Raw genomic sequence first — 24,679 nt, 5'->3', positions numbered from 1 at the left:
ACCTCTTAGTATGGTCCCTTTAATCATTAAACCAACCAACCATCAAGATCAGATGTGTCTGGACACCCATACGTAATGCAGAATTGACTACTAGATGTCAAAAGAGGTGAACTTGTCAGTATAAATGGAGGTGGGGAGTATTATGTTGACAGTAGAAAAGCTATAACAGTGGATCAGTCAGCAGAACTCAGTGACATTAAACGTGGACTTGTCACTGGATGTCACCTGAGTAACAAATCCATTGGAGACATTTCAACCTTCCTACAGCTGCCCAAGTAGGACGAAATCAGTGGAAAGAGTCACTCGTGGCAAAGTGCTACCATAGTCCAGCAAACAAGGACAGTTCGTAGGGAGTTAAAAAGAAATGGGTAAAATGGTCGAGCAGCTCCTAATAAGCCACACATTTCTGTAGTCTATGATAAATGATGCTTGAGGTGGCATAAAGAGTAACAACACTTGGCAGAGGATGAATGGAAGTCTGATTTGGAGTGATGAATCACATTATACCATCTGGCAACCTGAGGAAAGGATTTGGGTTTGGCAAATGCATGGAAAACATTACCCGCCATCACATACAGCACCAGCAGTGAAGTATGGAGAAGATGGCGTTATGGTTGTTTCTTGTGGTTAGGGTGTGGTTCCCTTATTGTGCTTAAGCAAACACGATATGTGGAAGGATACGATACATTCTACAGCATTATGTATTGCGTACAGCAGAGAAACAGTTCAGAGACAATGATTGATTGTATCGGCATGACAACACACCGTTATGAAGCAACATCTGTGAGGCAGTGATTGGACAATAATGTCCCTGAAACTGACTGGCCTGACCATAGTCCCAATCTAGACCCACAGAGCACATTTGGAAGAGTTAGAACATCAGGTTTGCTGCAGACCCCACTGTCCTCTTGTGGTTTCAGCTGTTGAGAAAGAACGGATTGCCATTCCTCTACAGACACTCAGACAATTCACTGAAGGAATCCCCAGGACAGTTCAAGCCAGCATAAGGGAAAATGACTGACACATCCTATATCAATGTCCACTAATAGGTGTTCGCATACTTTTGATCAGATAGTGTATCTGTTTTAATGAAATGGTCCTATATTTTCAAATGTGCCTCTTGCGAATGATGTGCTTCCATACTGTTAAAAGAAAAGAAAAAATTCCTTGAGGTCTATGTTTATGTGCTGCTCCATGACTCTGCTGTCAATATCTTTATTCTTTGCTTTTGAGTAACTTCTGTGTTTCTAGCACTTAAAGTAATGGGCCTGGGCATGAAGCAGTTTAAAGGCCAGAAGGTGGTTGAGATATAGATGCCATTTGTAGCATTGGAGGGCACGATGATGGTCTTTAAGAACTGTAGAAATTTCGGGGGGGGGGGGGGAGGGGGGGTTCCACCAAGTGTCAGTCTTCAGTTGAGAACCCAAGGTAGAAAGAATTGCCGAAGCAGCTGCCAAAAGGATGGTATTGGTCAAACTCCATATGGACACATCAATGCTGTTGTGTGGTGGAGCAGCTGGAATGGCAGCCAAGGAAAAGGCATCCCCACCTGCATTAGTAAAGGGCCATCTGGGAGTGTGTCCATTTGGCTGATGCTGAAGAGAAGACAAGACGATCGGGAAAGGATCGATGTCGCACAAATTGTCTTGAACTCTCCATTAAATGAGGGGTGAGGAGGAATCCATGGCTACAGATGGAAAGACCAATGGCTGAGAAAGTGCTGTGTGCCACATTAAATTGTGTGGTCACTTCAGTGTTGAGGGCAGAGACCAAGACCTCACTGCACAAATTAAACACTCCTGCCCATCAGCAGTACCACCCCACAGAGAGTTATAGTTATGAGCTTTAAGAGGAGAAGGAAGGGAGGAGGGATCTGTTGAAGGAGGGTATAAAGAGCAGGAAGCGTAGGAGGCCTGTTGGGAGTGGAGGGGGGGAGGCAGGACAGGACAGTGCAGGGCAGGGGGGACGATAAAGATTGCATACCCTTACCATATACTGTAAACAGATCCGAATGATCCCTTGTTCCATCCCAGAATGAAGAGGAATGCAGGAACTAACAATGTCAGTGTGGACCAACCTACTGGAAGCTCACAAAGGGGCGGTTCTGATGGAAGGTTTGGAAACCATGAAGAGAAAGGGGAAGAAGTATCCACAAAATGAGAGTCCTGCAACATAACACAAGCTACGGAGCAGAGAGAAAGAACAGGCTGCAATTATAGAAGGCGACAATAGTAACCATTACAGTTTTGTTGGAGGAGAGCATTACAAGAGGCTGGGTGGACACCGAACGGGCCACAATCTGTCACTGTGCCGAGACAGTGTCCATCTTCGGTAAGGATGGAGTGTCATCCATGAATGTAAGATTGGACCCTGACAGAGATAGAGGGGGTGAAACCCCCTGAGATATACGGTAGACGCGCGTGCGCGAGGGTGCTCATCCCGACACATAGGGAAGAGAGAAAGTCACAGTAATATCAAGATCCAAAAGAGAATGAGAAGCCTAAAGACCCACAGAGTGCGGGTCTCATGTCTGACTTTAAGTAAAAGACCTCTTGTCCTGGAGATGCAAGGGATGGGGGTCCTAGAGGTAGCCCCACCCCCTGTGGGTGTCAGAAAAGATCAGAGAAGAGGGTTTCTTCTCCAGGCGAAAAGAAGGAGTGGTTTGGTGAGGGAAGGGAGGTACCAGGTGAAGACTGTTGAATTTTTGTTGGGCCTCAGAGTACAATAGATTATTAAGAGTTTTGAAATCCTGAGTCTTTCTTCCCTTTTTATACACTGGGCAATTTGATGGATGAGGAAAATGTGTGCTGGAATGGTTCCCACACTTGAGCAGTGGGATGCAAGGACACTCTACATGGAGAGGGTGGTTGCAGTTGCCGCAGATAGGATTCACCTCACATCATGAAGATGTGACCAAATTGGTGACACTGGAAACAGCATATCACATTATAACAGTAAACTGTAGCTTAGCCTTTTTCCGGAAGGGTATCCCCATCAAAAGCCAGGGTTAAATTGCCGGTAACAACGTGATTGTTCTTAGGCCTTCTATGAACTCCCTGGATGAAATGAACAGCACAGTGTTCCAGATTAGCCCTGATTGACTGATTGGATTGATTGATTAACTGAGACGGATTATGGGACAAAACTGTGCAGTCATCAGAAACAAAAAGGGTCTGCTAAAATGGACGGATCTAGTCAGAGGAGTCAAATTATAAAATAATGGTCATTAAACACACACAGTAAAGGCATAAAAGGTGAGACCAAATCTGCAAACTGGAAAAAAAAGAGGGGCAGTCATGAGGTCACAGACAGAGAGGAATGTAAAAAGTCCCTACCACAACCAACCTGCCCCGGCTCCAAGACTAAAGTAGAACCTTATATCTGGAAATAAAAACCACTTTCACGGAGGAAATTGAAAACCAGTTCAACCATCCATGGATTGTCTGCTAATATTAAATTTAAGGAATCGGGAAGACTATATGTAACATGAAGGGCTGAAAGAAAAGGGACAGTCCTTGCTGTGTCCGGCGACAGCGACTCTGTCAGTCATTTAATCTGTATTGTAGCTTGTGGTGGGCTCGGATGTGGCTTGCAAAACCGAGCTTTGCTTTGAAGATCCGGTCGCATGAAGTGCAATACAGGTGCCCAGTGGAGTAATGCCTATAGATGTAATTAGGCTTGGACTTAGATTTGTGGAGCTTTCGTTTATCATCCAGGCTCTTTAGGCAGATATGCTCAAATTGTTCCACACTCTTGTGTACAGCTGAGGGCCACTCTGATCGGTGCAATGCAAGCTCCTCCCAATATTTGCTCGGAATGCCACAGACTGTGACGTGGCGTTTGATGGTGTCTTTATATCACAGGTGTTTGTCACCCTGCCGCCGCTTTCCACACAAGAGCTCTGAGTAGAACACCGCTTTAGGAAGTCCACTGTCGTTCATGCATATGATATGCCCACTCCATCTCAGTTGGTGTTTCATTAACAGGGCTTCAATGCCAGGCAGTTTCATGCGATGCAAAATCTCCGTGTTTGGAACACGATCTTCCCATTTCATGCGGAAAATTGATCTCAGGCAGCGAAGATGAAAGGTGTCTAGCCTCCTAATGTCAGCTTTATAACAGCATCAGGTTTCCGAGGCGTAGAGTAAAGTTGGTAATATTATTGCTTTGTACAAGCAATTTTAGTTTGCAGTCTGAGATCATGTGATCACACATACATGTGCCTTATAAATAATTACATCTTCCCTGTTTTCCATTATTTTTTCCAGGACAATAGCTGTGGCCAACCAGTTCTAGGCACTTCAGTTAGGAACCGCGCTGCTGCTATGGTCGCAGGTTCGAATCCTGCCTCGGGCATGGATGTGTGTGATGTCCTTAGGATTGTTAGGTTTAAGTAGTTCTAAGTCTAGGGGACTGATGATCTCAGATGTCAAGTCTCACAGTGCTTAGAGCCACTTGAACCATTTTCCAAGACTACTGAAGATAATTGCCTGACCCCACTTTATTGCAAAGGGTTCAGAGATTAAAAAACTTAACTTTCGATACAGCATCTGTCAGAATAAGTGCAACAAATAAGGGATATCCTACAAGGCCAAAATCAGGATAAATAATTCAGTTATAACACCAGGAGGGGACTACACTATGGAGTGTCGTACCTTAAATAAAAAAGGGGCAGTTGAAAGAACATGAAAAAATGAAAGGGAGATCACAGGAACATTATGGGGCCCCAGAAGACTACTGATGTCACTCCAAAGACTGGGAAAAATGAGGACTATTACAGGTACACCAAAAAGATCATGGACACAGTGCAAAAAAGATAGTTAAAATTTTGTAGACACTAGTGACAATGGATAAAAGGGACAGAGCAAAGAAGATCTTTGCTTACATCACATCATTAACCGGGAAGAGGAAAAGAAATGCCATGAAGCCATAAATTTCACAAGATTCTCAGTTGGCCAAATTTGGAAGAGAGAAAGATTACATCTACCACTATTGTCTGGCTGATTGATTCATTCATTCATTCGTCCATCCACCACGTCCCATAGATGGCATCAAAAACGAGAAATCTTCAGGGGCATTGAATGATTCAAGGCATAGATTAACAAAAGACAAAAAGTCATAGAAGTTTGTATACTATGTTAATAGCACATTATATTATAGTCAGCAAATTATATAATGACCAGGAAAGTTACTGCTCACCATACAGCAGAGATGCTGAGTCATGGATAGGCACAACAAAAGACTCACAATTAAAGCTTTCAACCATTGGCCTTTGTCAACAATACACACACACACACACACACACACACACACACACACACACACACACACACACACAGAGAGAGAGAGAGAGAGAGAGAGAGAGAGAGACAGGACTGGACTGGAGTAGGTGGTGATGGGAGGGTGTATGGGACAGGTCTTGTATCTAGGTCTATTACAGGAATATGAACCATGAGGTAAGGAATGGGGAGCAGGGATTGTCTAAGGATGCACGAGTATATTGTGTAGGTTCACTCACAATCCCTTATCTCATGGCTCATACCCCTGTAATAGACCTAGAAGGCCAATGGCCGAAAGATTTAATTGTGACAGTCTTTTTGTTGTGCCTATCTGCGACTCAGCATGCCCATTATATGGTGAGTAGCAACTTTCCTTCTCAAATATTGCTGCATTCCACCCTGTATTTTCCACAGATTGATTCTATCCATTCTTATAATAGCTAAATTCAATGGAGTAAATTAAATAGAAAGCTGCTTTTCTGGGAGGGGGGGGGGGGGGAGGACAGAAATTATGCCTGCCCTGTTCTACTGCATAGCTGCTGCTTTTCAATCCTTAAATTTAGAAATAAAGCTAATTTGTAGAAAGAGTGGCTAATAAGGCATATTCTTAATTTTACTCTGAATTGGTTGGGATTCTCAGTTTCTTGCCTTGTCAGTTGGTAGTTTGTTGAAATTTTACCAGAGCACATAACTCTATTCTGAACCCTAGAACAAGATGTAAAGTGTACACAAAAATTATGTGTTTCTTATGTTGTGACTGTAACTAACAGAGCAACTTAAACTGATTTTTATAACTGGCAACAAAAACATGTAAGGAGTAAATACGTTGGAAAGTGAGTTCAAATTCCAACATCCTTAACAAAAGCTTCTGATAGACTTTTCATGATTTTTTTTAATAACATTTTCACAATATTTCATATTGACAGATGTTTGTAATGGCAAAACATGCTGAACTGAACCTCTTGATTAGTTTATCTGTGTGTTTATTTCTTATTAATTTGTTATCCCACTGGACCCTAAAGAATTTTCACACTGTATTTCACTCAGGGTCTTGCCACTGATAATGTCTACTACTGGCACTGAAAGTCACCATTGTTTGTTTAAAATCACATAATATGAGTCACTGTGAGATAAAGACTAACTGTTTGCTGCGAATCACTCCTACCATCTGAACTCTGCCTATTAAAGTTGAATTTAGGCCTCTGAACATAATGACTGTGTGATCAACGAACACTCACATTTTTGAATCACCCTCCAAATTCATTGGAAGATCACCTATATGTTCTCTGATCCACTTGTTTGTCCCATAGTCTCTCTATTGCTTGTGAAGCAACTCTCAGCTTGAATAATTTTCACATTAAACATCCATGTGCAATTGCTGTAAAATAACGACTGGTGATGCACTGACTGTAAAATTTCAGTTTAACATGCACCAGAAACCTGTTCTCGAAAACCCTGAATTGTTCATGAAAAGAAGTCCTGCCCATTTTCAACATTCTACTTATTTCTTTTACTGTCCAGCCAGATGTTATCTTTAACTGCCCTTAATACAAATACTTCATCAACTGCTCTAGAAATGCTCTGTTGATAAGTACTATTTTCTCTTGAATGTGTTGACTGAAATGTGCACTATAGTAACTGATTGCAGCAGCATCTGAAAACCCACAGAATTCTGAATGGATAATGAGTGAACTTTTCATTACGTCTCGGTCACATACAATTTCAGGTTGAAACCATTTTAAACAAGATTCAATAATCTGGGCTTAACTTAATGTTGATGGTGCTACCCACACATTTCATATAAACAACTATTTCATTAAATGACATAATTCATTTCTGAAACATTCAGATACATAATAAAGCATTATGTGACAACTGGAATAAACCAAATGAATTAGTACACTACCTCATCTGCCTCATCCTCGACCATGGCTCGGATTGCTTTCAACACCAGATTGGAACCTAAAATGCAAAGAATGTTCTATTTTAATAAATTCAAATGTAAATATCTGCTACTTTAATATGAAACAGTGGAAAAATCAGGAAGGAATAATAACAATATAAATACAATAATGATTTACTTCTACTTTATTTGTAAGTTAGTTTTAAATACTTAATTTCTCAATAAAATAGTTACAAATCAGAAAAAATAAACATGTTATTTAAGTTGCTTACATACCAACCAGTATTTTTACAACTCTGTGAACAACACAGTGCATACATTTCGCTCTGCAATTCTACCAGCAGATCACACATGTTTTGGTATGAGCTCCATGATAAAACTACCATAAGCACCATGTGACTTTACGAGTGGACAACCAAGAACAATGTGTTTGGATTAAAAAGAGTGTAAGATAGGGATGTAGTCTTTCCCCCCAACAATTCAATCTGTACATCTAAGAAGCAATGACAGAAATAAAAAAATTGTTCAGAAGTGAAATTAAAATTCAAAGTGAAAGGATATCTATCCTGAGATAAAGTGAAGAAGAATTACATGATCTGCTCAATGGAATGAACAGTCTAATGAGTACAGAATACGGACTGAGAGCAAAATGAAGAAAGACTAAAGTGATTAGAAGTAGCAGAAATGAGAACACTGAGAAACTTAACACCAGGATTGATGGAAGTTAAGGAATTCTGCTACATAGGAAGCAAAATAACCAATGATGGATGGAACAAGGAGGGCATCAGAAGCAGCCTACTAGTTGTCCTGGCCAAGAGAAGTCTACCACAAACATAGGCCTTACTTTGAGGAAGAAATTTCTGAGAATGTATGTTTGGAGCACAGCATTGTATAGTAGTGAAACATGGACTGTGGGAAAATCGGAACAGAAGAGAATTGAAGCATTTGTGATGTGGTGCTACATATGAATGTTGAAAATTATATGAACTAATAAGGTAAGTAATGAGGAGGTTCTGCACAGAATCGGAGAGGAAAGGAATATGTGGAAAATACTGACAAGAAGAAGGGACAGGATGATAGGACATCTGGTAAGACACCAGAGAATGACTTCCATGGTACTAGAGGGAGGTGTAGAGGGCAAAAACTGTAGAGGAAGACAGAGATTGGAATATATCCAGCAAATAATTGAGGATGTAGGTTTCAAGTGCTACTCTGAGATGAAGAGGTTTGCACAGGACAGGAATTCATGGCTGGCCGCATCAAACCAATCAGAAGATTGATGATGGAAAAAGACATTCTGTAGCTCCCCAGTCCAAATCAAAAGTGTGGACTATCTTCAGTATTTACGTATTTTGATATAAAACCTGGCTAAAATAACACTCAAATAGCAAATATTATGGAGGCTCTTGTACATTGAGTTCATGCTGCCAGAAATAGTGCAGTATTCTGACAAAGAACCAACAAGTTATCGTCTTTGTACACCAACCTGTATCTTCACACAACAAAGTCATTCACATCATGTAACAGGTTACAGAGGGCAGTGTTACATAGGGCATGCATTATTTAAAATTCAAAATGTTTACAGGAACAGATTGGTCATCTATAAGGTTACACGATCTGTCTACAGATCGTACTTGTGTGGGCATATCACAGATGGCAGTGACCACTCACTCACCTATCTTAATTTCCAAAAAATCAGATGAATTGCATATGACAAATTAGGGAAGGGAAAAACCAACCAGGTTAAAGATATCAGTATTTTAGTTCTGGATAACCAGTATTTTCCAATATTTGTTTGGTCTCTGTTACAACAGACTTTTTTTAATTTTTATTTTTTACTAATGTTGCTGTTGTGGTCTTCAGTACAGAGACTGGTTTGATGCAGCTCACCATGCTACTCTATCCTGTGCAAGCTTCATCATTCTTCTGTAGCACCACATTTCGAAAGCTTCTATTCTCTTCTTGTCCAAACTATTTATCGACAATGTTTCACTTCCATACATGGCTACACTGCATACAAATACTTTCAGAAGCGACTTCCTGACACTTAAATCTATACTCGATGTTAACAAATTTCTCTTCTTCAGAAACACATTCCTTGCCATTGCCAGTCTACATTTTATATCCTCTTTACTTCGACCATCGTCAGTTATTTTGCTTCCCAAATAGCAAAACTTGTCCACTACTTTAAGTGTCTGATTTCCTAATCTAATTCTTTCCTTGATCTATCTTCTAAGATTAGTCATAGGGTCAGTATTGCCTCACGTGTTCCAACATTTCTACAGATTCCAAACTGATCTTCCCTGAGGTTGGCTTCCACCAGCTTTTCCATTCGTCTGTAAAGAATTCATGGTAGTACCTTACAGCTGTGACTTATTAAACTGGTAGTTCAGTAATTTTCACATCTGTCAAGACCTGCATTCTTCTTGAAGTCTGAGGGCATTTTGCCTATCTAATATATCTTGCTCACCAGATGGCAGAGTTTTGGGAGGGCTGGCTCTCCCAAGGTTATTAGCAGTTCTAATGGAACGCTGTTTACTTCCAGAGCTTTGTTTCGACTTCGGTCTGTGAGTGCTCTGCCAAACTCTTCACACAGTATCGTATCTCCCATTTCATCTTCATTTACATCCTCTTCCATTTCCATAATACTGCCCTCAAGTATACTGCCCTTGTATAGACCCTTTAGATACTCCTCCCACCTTTCTGCTTTCCCTTCTTTGCTTAGAACTGATTTTCCATCTGAGCTCTTGATATTAATACAAGTGGTTTTCTTTTCTCCAAATGTCTCTTTACTTTTCCTGTAGGCAGTATCTATCGTACCCCTAGTGATATATGGCTCTACATCCTTACATTTGTCCTCTAGCCATCCCTGCTTAGCCATTTTGCACTTCCTGTTGATCTCATTTTTGAGACGTATGTGTTTCTTTTTACCTGTTTCATTTACTGCATTTTTATATTTTCTTCTTTGACCAATTAAACTCAGTATCTCTTCTATTATCCAAGGATTTCTACTAGCCCTGATCTTTTTACCCATTTGATCCTCTGCTGCCTTCACTATTTTATCTCTCAAAGCTACCCATTCTTCTTCTACTGTATTTATTTCCGCTGTTCTTGTCAATTGTTCCCTAATGCTCTCTCAGAAACACTCTACAACTTCTGGTTCTTTCAGTTTATCCTAGTTCCATCTCCTCAAATTCCCACCTTTTTGCAGTTTCTTCAGTTTTAATCTACAGTTCTTTAACAATAGATTGTGGTCAGAGTCCACATCTGCCCCTGGAAATGTCTGAACCAAGTGTTAGCTATGATTAATTTATGCTCTGTGCAAAATTCTACCGGGAGGGGGGGCGGGGGGGGGGGGGGGGAGACGGCGGCTTCCTCTTTCATTCCTTACCTCCTTTCCATATTCACCTACTACTTTTTTTTCCCTCTTCCTTTTCCTACTACCGAATTCCAGTCCCCCATGACTATTAAATTTCCGTCTCCCTTCACTATCTGAATAATTTCTTTTATCTCATCATACATTTCTTCAATCTCTTTGTCATCTGTGGGGCTCCTTGGCATATAAATGTGTACTACTGTGGTAGATGGGGCTTCGTGCCTATCTTGGCTACAATAATATGCTTTCACTATGTTGTTTGTAATAGTATTTTCATACTCTTAGGAAAAAGTTGGTGACTGAAATATCATGCGAATGTCCTGTGCCACAGCAAAAGACTCCTTTGCTTTAATGACTGCCATCCCAATTCGTGTATCATGCCTGTGGCACTCTCTCCCCTACTTCATGATAATACAAAACGAGGTGCCTTCTTTGAACTTTTTTGGTGTCCTCAGTCAATCTTGTCTTGTGCAGATCCCACACTGCAGAGCAATACTCCAGAAGAAGGTAGACAAGATTAGTAGTGTAAGCGGTCTTCTTAGTAAACCTGTAAAATTTTCTAACTGTTCTGCCACTAAATCGCAGTCTTTGGTTTGCTTTCCCCCCCCACAACATTAGCTACATGATCATTCCACTGTAATTATTCGTAGTTGTAGTACCTAAGTATTTAGTTGAGTTTAAAGCCTTTATAATTGTGTGGCTTATTGTGGAACTAAAATTTAGCGAATTCTTTTTAGTGCTCATGGGGATGACTTCACACTTCTCATGATTTAGTGCCAATTGCCACTTTTTGCATCACACAAATAGCCTGTCTAAATCATTTTGGAATTCATTTTGATCATATGATGACATTACACAATGGTAAATGACGTCATCTGCAAATAATATAAGATGACTGCTCAGATTGTCTCCCAAGTTATTTAGGAAGATCAGGAACAACAGGGGCCAAGGCAAGCGACAGACTGCTGGAGGTATCGCAGTGACCTGGGAGAACGCCAGATATTGCTTCCATTTTACTCGACTTTCCATTCATTATTACGAACGGTTACCTTTGTGACAGGAAATCGCGAATCCAGTCTCACAACTCAGACAAACCTCCACAGGCATGCAATTTAATTGGAATTCACTTGTGAGGAACGGCATCAAGGGCCTTCTGAAAATCTAAAACACGGAATCAATTTGACATCCTCTGTCAATAGCACTCATTACTTCCTGAGAATAAAGAGCTCCTTGTGTTTCACAAGAATGATACTTTCTGAATCAGTGTTGGCTATTTGCCAATAAATTGATTTCTTCCAGCTGTTGTTGCCAGCATCTGAACCCCAGAGATACTACTACTCCTTTATTCAAACAGCTCCTATTGTGGTCTCGTGGGGCTGAGACGACCCCACATTCCAGAACTCAATAGCTTTGAAAAATCTGAGGAGGTATCAGGAAACAAACTTCGGTCCTCCGCAACCAGAGACAGTCCGCTAATCATTCAGCTACAGATGTGGTCTTCAATTCTTTCTAATTTTTAATAATAAGTATTTAATAATTATTAAATTACTTAATAATAATAATAATTATTATTATTATTATATTTATTATTATTATTATTATTATTATTATTATTATTCGACATACGGAGACAGACAGCAACTACTGACAAATATGGCAGTTCATTTCCCACAGCAGAACTTCACAACAGAGTGACACTGACATTCCAAGTATCACTTGAAACTGTTTAGTACACCATTTGTGTGTGGCGGCGCCAAAGCAAGCGACAGACTGCAGGAGGTATCGCAGTGACCCATCACTCGTTTGGGACTGTCAACAAGCAAAAGTCATCAGTATTGCTTCCCATACTAGACAAAGTTTGAGGTTATGCACACCTACTCATCCTAAAGTCTGTATATGCTGACAACTAATTAAATACCCATACAGTGCAGTGACACAACTCAGAAGTAACGTGGAAGCACCGTAGAGTGATGGCTTGGCAGCTGAGTCAGTAGCAGCCATTGTGGCAATATGTGGGTCACGATTACTGACGTGCCAGTGGATAGCGCAGCAAGAATAGCAGAGCTGAATGAAAAGTGGTGCTACACAGTTATAACAGTGCAGCAAGTGGGGTGGTGTCACCACACCAGGAAAGTCTCTCTTGCCAACGTAACTAGATGCTGGGTTTTAGTGACACACATGGGTGACATATAAATAAGCCTGGATTTTAAGCAGATGCCAGAGCAACACCAGACAGCAAGACAACTGGACTCTGCCAGCTGCAGCCACGGGTTCAAGACTGGGCAATGCCTGCCATCTACACTAAATCCTTCACAGGACCAGGTGGCACTGACCTGCCTTTAGTTCCTGTAATAACCGACATTGAGTTCCTAGTGGGCCTTGGCGCCACAGCACCAACCTGGCCATCATCTGTCTGAGGGCAGCGAGATGTACCCCAGGCACAGCTGTCTTCGTGTTACTTTGTAGTGACACAAGCAAGGTGAGGGATTGCTGTGCCCACATGAGACAGAGGGAAGTAAGCACACAACAGTCCATTTGTGCTGCTGTCGTGGCTGTGTGCAGAGCTGAGGAGCCGTCTCCCGAGTGGGACGCCACTGCAGCACGACACGATGTGCCTCTGATGTTGACACGAGACCTGTGGCTCACGGAAGGCTGTCTCAGCAGCAGTGCCGAGCCGAAGCCACCGCACTTACAATGGCCTCAGTCAGGGTCAGCGAGGAGAGGTGTGCCTGAGATCAGTAAACTTCTTTGCAATTGTTAACAGTCTTTGCCATCGGGGTTACTGCCTTTCACAGTGTCACAACTCAGACAAACCTCCACAGGCATGCAATTTAATTGGAATTCACTTGTGAGGAACCAGTGACACCTGTCACCGTTTTCGAAGGTAATTCAAGAGATTCTCTGACTTAATGTCCCGTACTACTGTCATTTCAGTGATGGTTTCGACTTTTGAGATGCCCACTTAGTTAACACATTCCTCCAGAAGGCAGGAATATGTCTAATACAATTGCATGCAGTATCTGCTGACATAATCTGACTAACTTTCAATGGGTATCAAGAAAACACAGTGTCTCATCACAGGAACACAGGAATCCTCATCACACACTGGATAACCAGAGCAGACAACTGTCAAACAGTGGAATAGGCTTTAGCAATGACATCTCGTCCACCTCATAAAGCTGAGCACATTACAATGCACGTGGATGAGTGTCACTGTGTCAAATGTTAACTGGCATCAGATTTTTATTCAACAGATGTGTATTTTCAAAGAAACTGCCTTTATTTTGGTTATTGTTTGGTTTGTACTTCACAGTAAATTACTTATTTCAATTTAATAATGCTCATTCATGACTCCCTGTTCTGCACTCACAGGCTGCACACCGCGCCTGGTACACACGGCGCTCTGGGACCACAGCACAGCTACAATACCTGAAAGATACGCTTATAACAGTCTGAAACTGGTCATGTGAAAATAAAGAAATTTACAACTGAAGCGGTATTTTCAACCCCTGCTAATGTTCATTTTGTCATTCCCTATTACTCCCCTCGAATGTAAGCCCCGACACATTTGCAGGTATCAGGTCGTAAAACCCTTTTTATTAGCAGTTTATTTAACAATAGGATTAATAATTAGAGACATAAATTACGTGATTGTCTTTTGAGACACTTAGATGTTGGATGAAAAATTTCTGCGTTTTTGACTGCAATTAATGACGGGTCCTGGAAAACTTTGAATTTATTTATTCATATGGCTCACCTGCACTTTAAAATTACAGGTATACAACATTAGTAATACTACATATAACAGGAACACGAAAATACAAAAATAGATATAAAATTAACTAAATGTCAATATCTAGGTTCCTAATCCATATAATGAGGTCGCTGCAACTCCCCTGGTACGAACGCAAGGGGCTTTCATCTCAAATGTGCTCGATGTCTAGGTCAGAGCCCCACATTCACAAACCAGTGACACTGTAGCACCCCATTTGTAAAGAGAGTTTGCGCATCGTCCAACTTGACCATAGTTTCCTGTCGAGTTCTGTGCCAGCAGTATCACAGTTATACTTTCGGAACCACTCATGCTCTTCAGGATTTTCAATAACTTGACAGCTCTGGTCCCACAGAGCCCCATATCAAGGATTACTTGCCTGTGCTGGCTGTGTGGGAAATTGGGTATGACTTCTCTGGATATAAGCACTGGGTGCCCTCTGCAGCCCCGGGACACAAAGCAGAGATTCTGGTTGTAATCTCTTCGCCAGACCAGATATTGGATTTCCTGATTACAAACATCCAGACAAATCAAAATCAAAACTTGGAATGTAAGCTCTACACCTTAAAGAGAAACTAGCATGCAGTACGAGAATGGAAAGGAAGATCAGGACACTAATGTTCTTCCATGAATTCCAACAGAAGATTACGCACAATGTTTCTATTCTGAATGAATTTTCACTCTGCAGTGAAGTGTGCACCAATCTGAAATTTCCTGGAAGACAAACTGTGTGTCTGACAGGGACTCGAGCCAGAGACCTTTGCCTTTTGTGGGCAAGTGCTCTACTGGCTGAGATTTTCAAGCACAATGCGCGACCTGCACTTAAAGCTTGACTTCCTCAGCACTTCTCCAACCTGCCAAACTATACACAAATTTTCCTCTATACATTGTGGGACTAACACTCCTGGAAGAAATAGTGCACAGAGACAGATTAGCCACAGTCTACGGGACAGTTCCCAAATGAATTTTCACAGTGGAAAGTGCACCAATTTTTCCTGTAAGGTTGTGATTGGGTAGCTCACTTTGCAGGGCACTTGTCCGCAAAAGGCAAAGGTCCCAGATCTGACCCCCCATTCAGGTGCACAGTTTTAATCTGCCAGGACTATTCCTACAGAGCAAAAATGCAGTCTGGAAACAATCCCACAGGCTGTGGCTAGTAAGGAGTTCATCAGACCTGTTAATCGCAGATTTTGCTGAGTCTAGGGCATGATGTAAAGTGACCTGTCCTGAGTACCTGCCTAGCGGCTTTTTATGTGATGGCCCCTAGTTTCTGAGAAAATCTATGTTGAACTTTTATGCCTAACCCCTATAAGTGTAACGTTAGTCATGTTTCGAACAAATGAGCTAGTGCAGTGGCTAAGGTTCATGGCTACCACATGGGTCTTCCAAGTATAAATCCTGCTTGCATATTTTTTTGTTTTCATTTTTTTGTTTTTTTTATCCTACAGAACATCAATAAACACCACCTGCCACACAACATTACCCAAAAATAGTCATTTTTGCTGTAGTAATTACATTAACACTTGGAAAATCCCCCATTGTTACATTAACACTTCAATCATTAATGTAAATGTTCTTCAAATGTCTGTTCTGTTTGTAGTTAAAATTCCAAATATTTGGACAACTTTGCTTCATGTGTTTCCTAGATGTGCTCTAACTTCTTGTTGCCCTCTCCCTCATGGACACACAATTCCCTGGCCCATACACCGGAAGGTGGCATTTGTCACTGGCATAAGCTGTTCACAACTTGTATTCAGCACAGTGCATGTCAAAAAAGTACAGTGAAATGGGAGAAGCAAATATTTCTACAAAACAACAGCCACAAGAAGATCCATCAGAAGCAAGAGAGTGTGACGAACAATCTGAGGGCGAACTCACCAATGCCAACATATACACCAAAAATATTGCTTCACAATTTAAAATTTCTTACAAATAAACCTCTGAGAATGATTTCCACTAATTCTACTGCAATCAAAGACACAGAAGCCAGTGCAATTAAAGATCTGTTGGCCAAAAGACGAAATTTCATTGGAGATGATTTAACACATGCAATTCTATTCTATAACAAACAGTGTACACATCTGAGGAAAAGTTGGCTGTAATGATCACTTTATTTAATAAACTGCATTGAATAATTTTGTATAACATATACTATTTAATGATATTCTGTACAATGGGGTGGGGAGGGGGGCAACCCACAGGATTTGAACCCAGACCACTAGCATGTTAGCTAGGCATGTCACTACACTCACTGGTCAAAATGCTACTAATGTTACAGGTATCGGAGGTACACATAAAACTTCAACATCAACTTTCTCAGAAACTAGGGACCACTGCACGAAAAGGCACAGTGCCACAAGGTGCACAGAAGAACTGTGTGGTTTGGAAGACACGGGAGAGGTACTGGCAGAAGTAATGTTGTAAGGCCAGGTCGTGAGTCTTCCTCCGATAGCTCAGCCGGGAGAGCAGTTGTTCCATAAAATTTCGAGCATGCAGCTGCATAAATTCACCTTCTTCTTCTTATATTTCGGCTGAATATTGTCCAGCCATCTTCAGAGTGAGCCGAGGTGACTGACGCTCCAGCACTTCCTCCATCGTTTTAAACCCTCGGACCGAACCACTGAGCATGTGTCCACAGCGACACAAGGCACCAGAGACGTTGATCGGTGGCAAAGAGGTATGACATATGCATGGAATTAGACCTACGGCTGCACAGTCGATTCACATGGTGATATCGATGTATCACCGTGAGCTGCACTGTCTTTGCGATTTAATTACTAAAATTAACGGATTCCATTCTTTGTCCAATCTGAAGCCACTAACTCCATTAATTAAATTCCTCACCAACCAAATTTCAATTGCTTCTTTCATTACTGAGTCCCAGAAAGATAAATTCGAGGCTAAAATTTCGACGTTATCGTACACCATAGATGAACAATTTGAGGGCGAACTCACTAATGTCAACATATACACCAAAAAGATTGCTTCACAATTTAAAATTTCTTACAAATACACCTCTGAGAATGACGAGGGGAGCAGTGTCAATACAGTGCTCCATCACTGCAGATTTATTAGGTTGTAAGCATCAGGTGTACCTGGGGCACTCTGTACATCTCTCCTGGACTGTACATGTCATCTGTCCGATATATGAACGGTTGCACTCACAGGGGTCTTGTAAGCCCCAGGCTTCCGAAGCACCAAATCATCTTTAATGGAACCCAGGAGTGCTGCTGTCTTTGGTGGAGGATCCATCCTATTTTCGATGAAAGTCTTCCCACGTATGGCAGGAAAGCCACGGATTTAAAACTCTCTGTGTCTTCTTCCACTATCTTTGTACGCACTATGGATTTCATTTGTAGTGCCGTATGTATCTGCTGTGGAGAGTACCCTTTGTCTTCAAAAACTCTTCTCAGGTACAGAAGCTCATCCTCCAGACTGCTGCTCTCATAAGGCAATAACGTGTGCTCTGTGTACCAGACTCCTGAGTACACTCGTCTTCTACGAAGGATGGTGGCAGCATATAAATCCTTATAAGTCTGTTTTTGATACATTACATTACAGTGTCATCGTCTCTGTGCTATACCCACACAACCAAATATGGAAGGCATCAATCTTTTTCGATTTCCATTATGACCTGAATTTGTCTGTGGATAGAATTCAGATGATTTAGCTTGTCTTTACCACAGGGCCACACTACAAACATGTCATCAACATAACTCCAAAACACTGTTGGCTTCAAGCTAGCAGATTCCAGCCATAAAAAAGTTGGCCACCAAGGGCGACAATGGAGGACTTCAAGAAGAAGGCGCTGGAATCTATAAACCGACCCATATGGTTTTATATTTATGTGCAAATAACTGCCACCACCCTTCGCAGACGACGAGTGTACTCAGAACTCTGGTACACATAGCACACGTTATTGCCGATGAGAGCAGTCCAGAGGACGAGTTTTTACACCTGAGAAGAGTTTTTGAAGACAAAGGGTACTCTCCACAGCAGACACGTAAGGCACTATAAATGCACTTGCGTATATGCAACAGCTTTGACCAACTGTCAGAGTTGAGTGGAGAGGAGCCTCCTGTAGATGTAGATGTAGGGAACATGCAGCAGTCCTCAGCAGTAAGAAGGCTTATATCAGTTGTGAAGCCTAACAGAAAGAAGAAGGTTCTACTGCTAGGAAGTTCGCATGGTAGATGTGTGGGCCAGCAGTTGCAGGAAGTGTTGGGGAGTGAGTAACACATCACCAGCATTGTGAAGCCTACTGCAGGGTTGGATCAGGTGACTGACAGCATAGGGGAGTTATGTAGGAATTCTACGAAGCAGGGTCAGATAGTGCTAGTGGGTGGAGCAGGGAACAGTCTTGATAGGGATGGGGAATATGATGTAGGTGGTGACCTGGTAAAGATAGCTACTCAAACTGGTGGCACTAATGTGCATTTCGTGCAACTGTTTCGGCGCCACGATTGGCCTGTTAGGCGCATTAACGTGGGGCCGGAGAGGGTGCTGATGGCCAAGGGCATGGGTTATATTTCAGTGGTGCCAGTTGGGTCTAATAGTAGATCGGGTTTCACTAGGCATGGCCTGCACCTCAATAGATACGGGAAGGGGAGGCTGGCAAAGCTTATAGGTGACAGCGTAGTGGGTGGTGGTGGGATCACTCATGGAAGTTAGTGAACTGCTTATAGATGTTGACTCTGAAATTATTGGTATATCGGAGCACCACTTAAATAATTCAACAATTCAGAGGCTTCCTTTACCAGGATACAGATTAGCTGGTTGTTTTTCAAGGAGTTCCTTGCGGGGTTGGGGAGTGGCTATGTACGTACAAAACAGTATTCCATTTGAGTCCATAGACATCATGGCACTGCACTGAACAGATATTTCAATGTTGTGCAGGGGCACTTGAATTTAGTGAAACTGAACTTCTAATTGTTGTTGTTTATAGTCTCCTCACTGTCTTCAGAGCATTTCTGCTCAGGCTAGAGAGGGTTCTTGATTCACTTTGTAGGAAGTACCAGAAACTAGTTATATGTGGTGACTTCAATATAAACTTTGTATACGATGGAGCAAGAAAAAGTATGTTGGGGGATCTCCTAAATTCATATGATCTGATGCAGATTGTGTATTTTTCAACTAGGGTGCAGGGAAACAGTAGCACAGTCATATAAAATATTTTTATTCATTCTTCATTATTAGATAGGCATTCTGTTAGTAAAAGGGTGAATGGCATTCCAGTCCATGATGCACAAATTTTAACACTAAAAGCCTTTTGTACTCAAACAAATGTCACATATAATTACAAACCATGTAGGAAAGTTAATCCAACAGCAAAAGAGAGTTTCTTAAACCTTGTCAAGGAACAAGAGTGGCAGGACGTTTATAGTGCCGATGACATAGATGATAAATATAATGCTTCCTTACATTTCTCTTGCTCTTCGAGACTGGTTTTCCATTAGAACGTTCTAAATGGGGTAATAGCAGTAGTAGGCCGCCCGGGTGGCTGACTAGTGGGACAAGGATGTCATGTAGAACAAAGCAGGAATTATATCGAAATGTTAGACGTAGTCAATCAAGCTACAGTAGCCCATTACAAACAGTATTGTAAGGTGCTTAAAAATCTTATTAGGAAGGCAAAGATTATATGGTATGCAAATAGAATAGCTAATTCACAGGATAAAATTAAAACCATATGGTCAGTTGTGAAGGAAGTGTCTGGTCAGCAGCACGAGGTTGACAATATAAAGTCAGTTCTTAGTGAAAATATTTCTGTTACTGATAAATCAGATATATGTACAGTATTTAACAATCTTTTCTGAGCATTGCTGGTGAATTAAATAAAAATTTAGCTTCTACAGGAAATCATATAGCTTTCTTGACAAATGCCTTTCCAAGATTGATGTCTGAAATACTCCTCTGTGATACAGAGAAGGGGGAGATTGAGTCAATAATTAAATTACTGAAGACTAAGGACTCTCATGGATATGATGGAGTGCCCAGCAGAAGATTAAAGTTCTGTGCTGCACATGTCAGCCCTGTATTTAGGCATATTTGTAATTTTTCCTTTATGAACGGTCAGTTTCCTGAATGATTAAAGTACTCGGAAGTAAATCTGCTTTATAAAAAGAGAGAAAAGGATAATGTAGACAATTTTAGACCTATTTCTATGCCATCAGTGTTTCCTAAAGTTATTGAAAAGGCTGTGTATGTAAGGATAATAGTTCATTTTATATCACAAGATTTGCTATCAAATGTAAAGTTCGCCAGAACACTTAACAACTGAAAATGCTATATTCTCTTTTCTCTGTGAGGTACTGGATGGGCTAAACAAAAGGTTTCGAACGCTTGGCGTATTTTTTGATTTAACTAAGGCATTTGGTTGTGTTAATGACAAAATATTGCTCCAGAAGTTGGACCATTACGGAATACGGGGAGTAGCTCACAAGGTTCGCCTCTTACTTTAGCAACAGACTGTAAAAACAATGTTGAGAATGCCTTTGATGTGGGGTCTGAATGGGGTACAGTCAAGTGGGGGGTGTCCCAGGGATCAGTGTTGGGGCCACTCCTGTTCCTTATTTATATAATGATATGCCCTCTAGTATTATGGGTAACTCTAAAATATTTGCTGGCTTGGTAGAGAAGGATGTGTGCAACAGTGGGTCGGTTTCAAATATTGCAGTTCATGACCTAAGTTCATGGCTTGTAGAAAATAAAATAATGCCAAATCAAAGCAAGACTCACTTTTTACAGTTTCTAACACGCAATTCAACAAAACCTGATGTTTTAATTTCACAGAATGGGCATATGAATAGTGAAACTGGACAGTTCACATTTCTAGGTGTTCAGATAGACAGTAAATTGTCTTGGAAAGCCCACATTCAGGATCTTGTTCAAAGACTTAATGCTGCCGTTTTTACAATTCGAACGGTATCTGAAGTGACTGATCGTTTGACATGAAAATTAGTCTACTTTGCTAATTTTTATTCGCTTATGTCATATGGAATTATATTTTGGGATAACTCTTCCCAGTCTAAAAGGATATTTTTGCCTCTGAAACGGGTGGTTCAGGCAATAAGTGGTGTAAGTTCACGAACCTCTTGTCAACCCCTGTTCATGAGTCTGGGTATTTTGACATTGGCCTCTCAATATATATATATTCATTACTGTCATTTCTTGTTAACAATATTAGCTTATTGCCAATAATAAGCAGCTTTCACTCAGTTAATACTCAGCAGAAATCGAACCTGAAGAAAGGTGTGCAGTATACCGCTGTATCCATTTTTAATAAGCTACCGCTCGAATTCAAAAATCTTGGCAGTAATCCACGCGCTTTCAAATCGAAACTGAAGAGTTTCCTCATGAGTCACTCCTATTCTGTCGAGAAGTTCCTTGAAAAAATTAAACTGATTCTTGTTGTATTGTTATTGCGTTTATTTATGGATTGACTTTTTTGGGTTCATAAACATTTTATTTTTATCTGTTATTACTTTTATGTTGTAATTTCATGTACTGACATGTTCCATGACCTTGTAGATTTGCTCCTCAATTTGGTCCTACAGAACTTGAATTGTAAATAAAAAATAAAAAAAATGAAATCCACAGTGCACACAAGAAAAACGGAAGAAGACATGGAAAGTTTTAAATCCATGGCTTTCCTGCCATACGTGGGAAGCCTTTCATAAAAAATAGGACAGATCCTCAGTAAACACAAAGTGAAAGTGGTTTTTCGCTTTCCGCCAAAGACAGCAGCACTCCTGGGTTCCATTAAAGATGATTTGGTACTTCGGAAGCCTGGGGTTTACAAGATCCCCTGTGAGTGCAGCTGTTCATATATCAGACAGACGACACATACATTCCAGGACAGATGCACAGAGTGCTGCAGGTACACCCAGCTCTTACAATCTAATAATTCTGTGGTGGCGGAGCACTGTACTGACACTGGGCACTTTATGGTGTATGGTAATGTTGAAATTTTAGCATCGACTTCATCTTTCTGGGACTCAGTAGTGAAAGAAGTAATTAAAATTCGGTTGGCGATGAATTTAATTAATAGAGATAGCGGCTTCAGCTTGGACAATTCATTGAATCCAGCAGTTTCTGTAATTAAATCACAAAGACGTCGCGACGGTGCAGCTCGCAGTGATACTTCGATATCACCGTGTGGATCGACTGCACAGCCATAGATCTAATTCCATGCACATGTCACACCACTTTGCCGTTGATCAACATCTCTGGCACCTTGTGTACCTGTGGCCGGATGCGCAGTAGTTCACTCCCCAAATTTAAAAAGACAGAGCAAGTGCTGGAGCGTCAGTCACTTTGGCTCACTCTGAAGATGGTTCGATGGTATCCAGCCAAAATATTAGAAGGAGTTGAATTTATGCAGCTGCATGCCCGAAATTTTATGGCACAGTCTTTGCGCTGCAAAAATATGAAGATGGGAGAGCAGTTGGTTGCAAAAGGCAAAGGTCTCGAGTTTCAGTCCAGGTCTGGGACACTAATTAATATGCCAGAAAGTTTCAGATTAACACTATTATCATTTTCATGATATTGATGTAAATGAGGCTATAAAATAAGAATGTCTTACACATCTGGGAAAATTAGGCAAAGTACTCATTGGAACCAGTGCATTAGCTGAGGCTGGAATAATTTGAGGAAACCACAGGATCTCCAAATCTATATATAATGACAAGACTTGAATCATACTCTTATAGCATGCAAGTCCGATGACACTGACGACCAAGACGGTACCGTAGCTACAACACTGGCATCAAATTCAGGACCACTTTGTTTCATACCCCATCTGGCCATCTAGATGTAGATTTTCTGTAAGTTCCCAAAATCAGTGCAGGTTTTGTTCCTTTCCACCTGCTTATTGTATTCAAGTCTTTGCCTTTATCTACATTTTTTATCCTCCATTACCAAACTGACTTTTCCTTGGTGCTTCAAATGTGGCTGCCAACTGATCCCTTCTGTTAGTCAAGTTGAACATTAAATTTCTTTCTTACTGTATTTGATTCAGTGCCTCAACATTAGTTGTTGGAGCCACACCTAATCTTTAACATTCTTCTGTAGCGTCACATTTCAAAAATTTTTATTAGTTTCTTGTCTGAACTGTTTATCATCATCATTTCATTTTATACGAGGCTACACTCCATACAAATACCTTCAGACAAACTTCTAATACTTCAACTTACAATCGATGTTAACAAATTCCTCTTTTTTCATATATGTTTTTCTTGCTTTGGCTGTCAATTTTTTATATCCGCTCTATCTTGGCCATACTTTCAAAACTCTTATTCTACTTTTAAGGTCTTTTTTCATAATCTAATTCCTTCAGCATTACATCATTTAATTCGGCTACATTCAATTATCCCTGTTTCACTTTTGTTTGGTTTCATTTTACAACCTATTTTAGAGATATTATCTGTTCCATTCAACCATAATTCCTTGTCCTTTGGCATCTTTGACAGAATTAAATCATATGCAAACCTCAATGTTTTTGTTCTCCTCTCTGAAGCTCAATTCCCTTTCCAAATTTTCCTTTACTGCTTGCTCAATGTACAGATTGAATAACATCAAAGATAGGCAAAGACACTGTCTCACACCCTTCCAAAATATTACTTCCATTTCAGATCCTTCAATTGCTATTACTGCAGTCCGGTTTCTGTGAACAAAATTTGCTCCCTGCTACCTTCAGAATTTTAAAGAGAATAATGGACTCAACATTGTCCAAAGCTTCCTCTAAATCTAAAAATGATATAAACATAGGTTTCCCTTTTTTCAACCTACCTTCTCAGCTAAACTGTAAGATCAGTATTGCCTCGCTCATTCCTACATTTCTGCTGAATCTAAACTCATCTTCAATCAAATCAAGTCTAGAATTAGGTAGGCTTATTTGGAATCATAGCGGCAAAAACTGTCACTAGCACACGCAATCCATGTTCACGAACAATGCTATCATGTGTTAGGGCTACAGGTGAGATCACATGATTTTATTTATTTATCAGATTCTGTGGGATAATACAAGTCACACATACTTTGTGATAGAACAAGACAGTATATAATTTACAGAATACTGTTTAGAAAATTTATAAACAAGAAGTGTTAAAGAATTAAACAAAAAGGGAAAAATGCTCCCATCAGAGCACAAAAAAGACGAATATGCTCCTCTTTATTGAAGTCTGACTGAAAAGTGGGGTACCAGCTGCCTCATTCTACCTAGCCCAGCACCTTTAAAACTTTTCACAAAAATATCAACATGTGAAAATGTTTATGCTCTTTTTAACATGCAACTCACCTCCAACAAGCTGCCCTTACTGTAACTCTCTCATATCCACTAGAACATCGCT

The 24,679-nt window shown here is 40.7% G+C and overlaps 1 protein-coding gene across 2 annotated transcripts in view; it reads right to left on the bottom strand.

Annotated features, from left to right (window-relative positions):
- LOC126210064 (N-alpha-acetyltransferase 30) overlaps positions 1-24,679 on the bottom strand; it is an 88,880-nt gene that overhangs the window by 10,408 nt on the left and 53,793 nt on the right. For both annotated transcript variants that reach the window (XM_049939183.1, XM_049939184.1), the window contains one exon: positions 7,186-7,241. In XM_049939183.1, the coding sequence (XP_049795140.1) occupies positions 7,186-7,241 (56 nt within the window). The remainder of the gene's footprint in view (positions 1-7,185; positions 7,242-24,679) is intronic.

Source organism: Schistocerca nitens, chromosome 10, assembly GCF_023898315.1.
Source record: "Schistocerca nitens isolate TAMUIC-IGC-003100 chromosome 10, iqSchNite1.1, whole genome shotgun sequence".
NCBI lineage: Eukaryota > Metazoa > Arthropoda > Insecta > Orthoptera > Acrididae > Schistocerca > Schistocerca nitens.
Note: the sequence above shows the minus strand (reverse complement) of the source record. Positions and strands in the feature narration are given on the sequence as shown.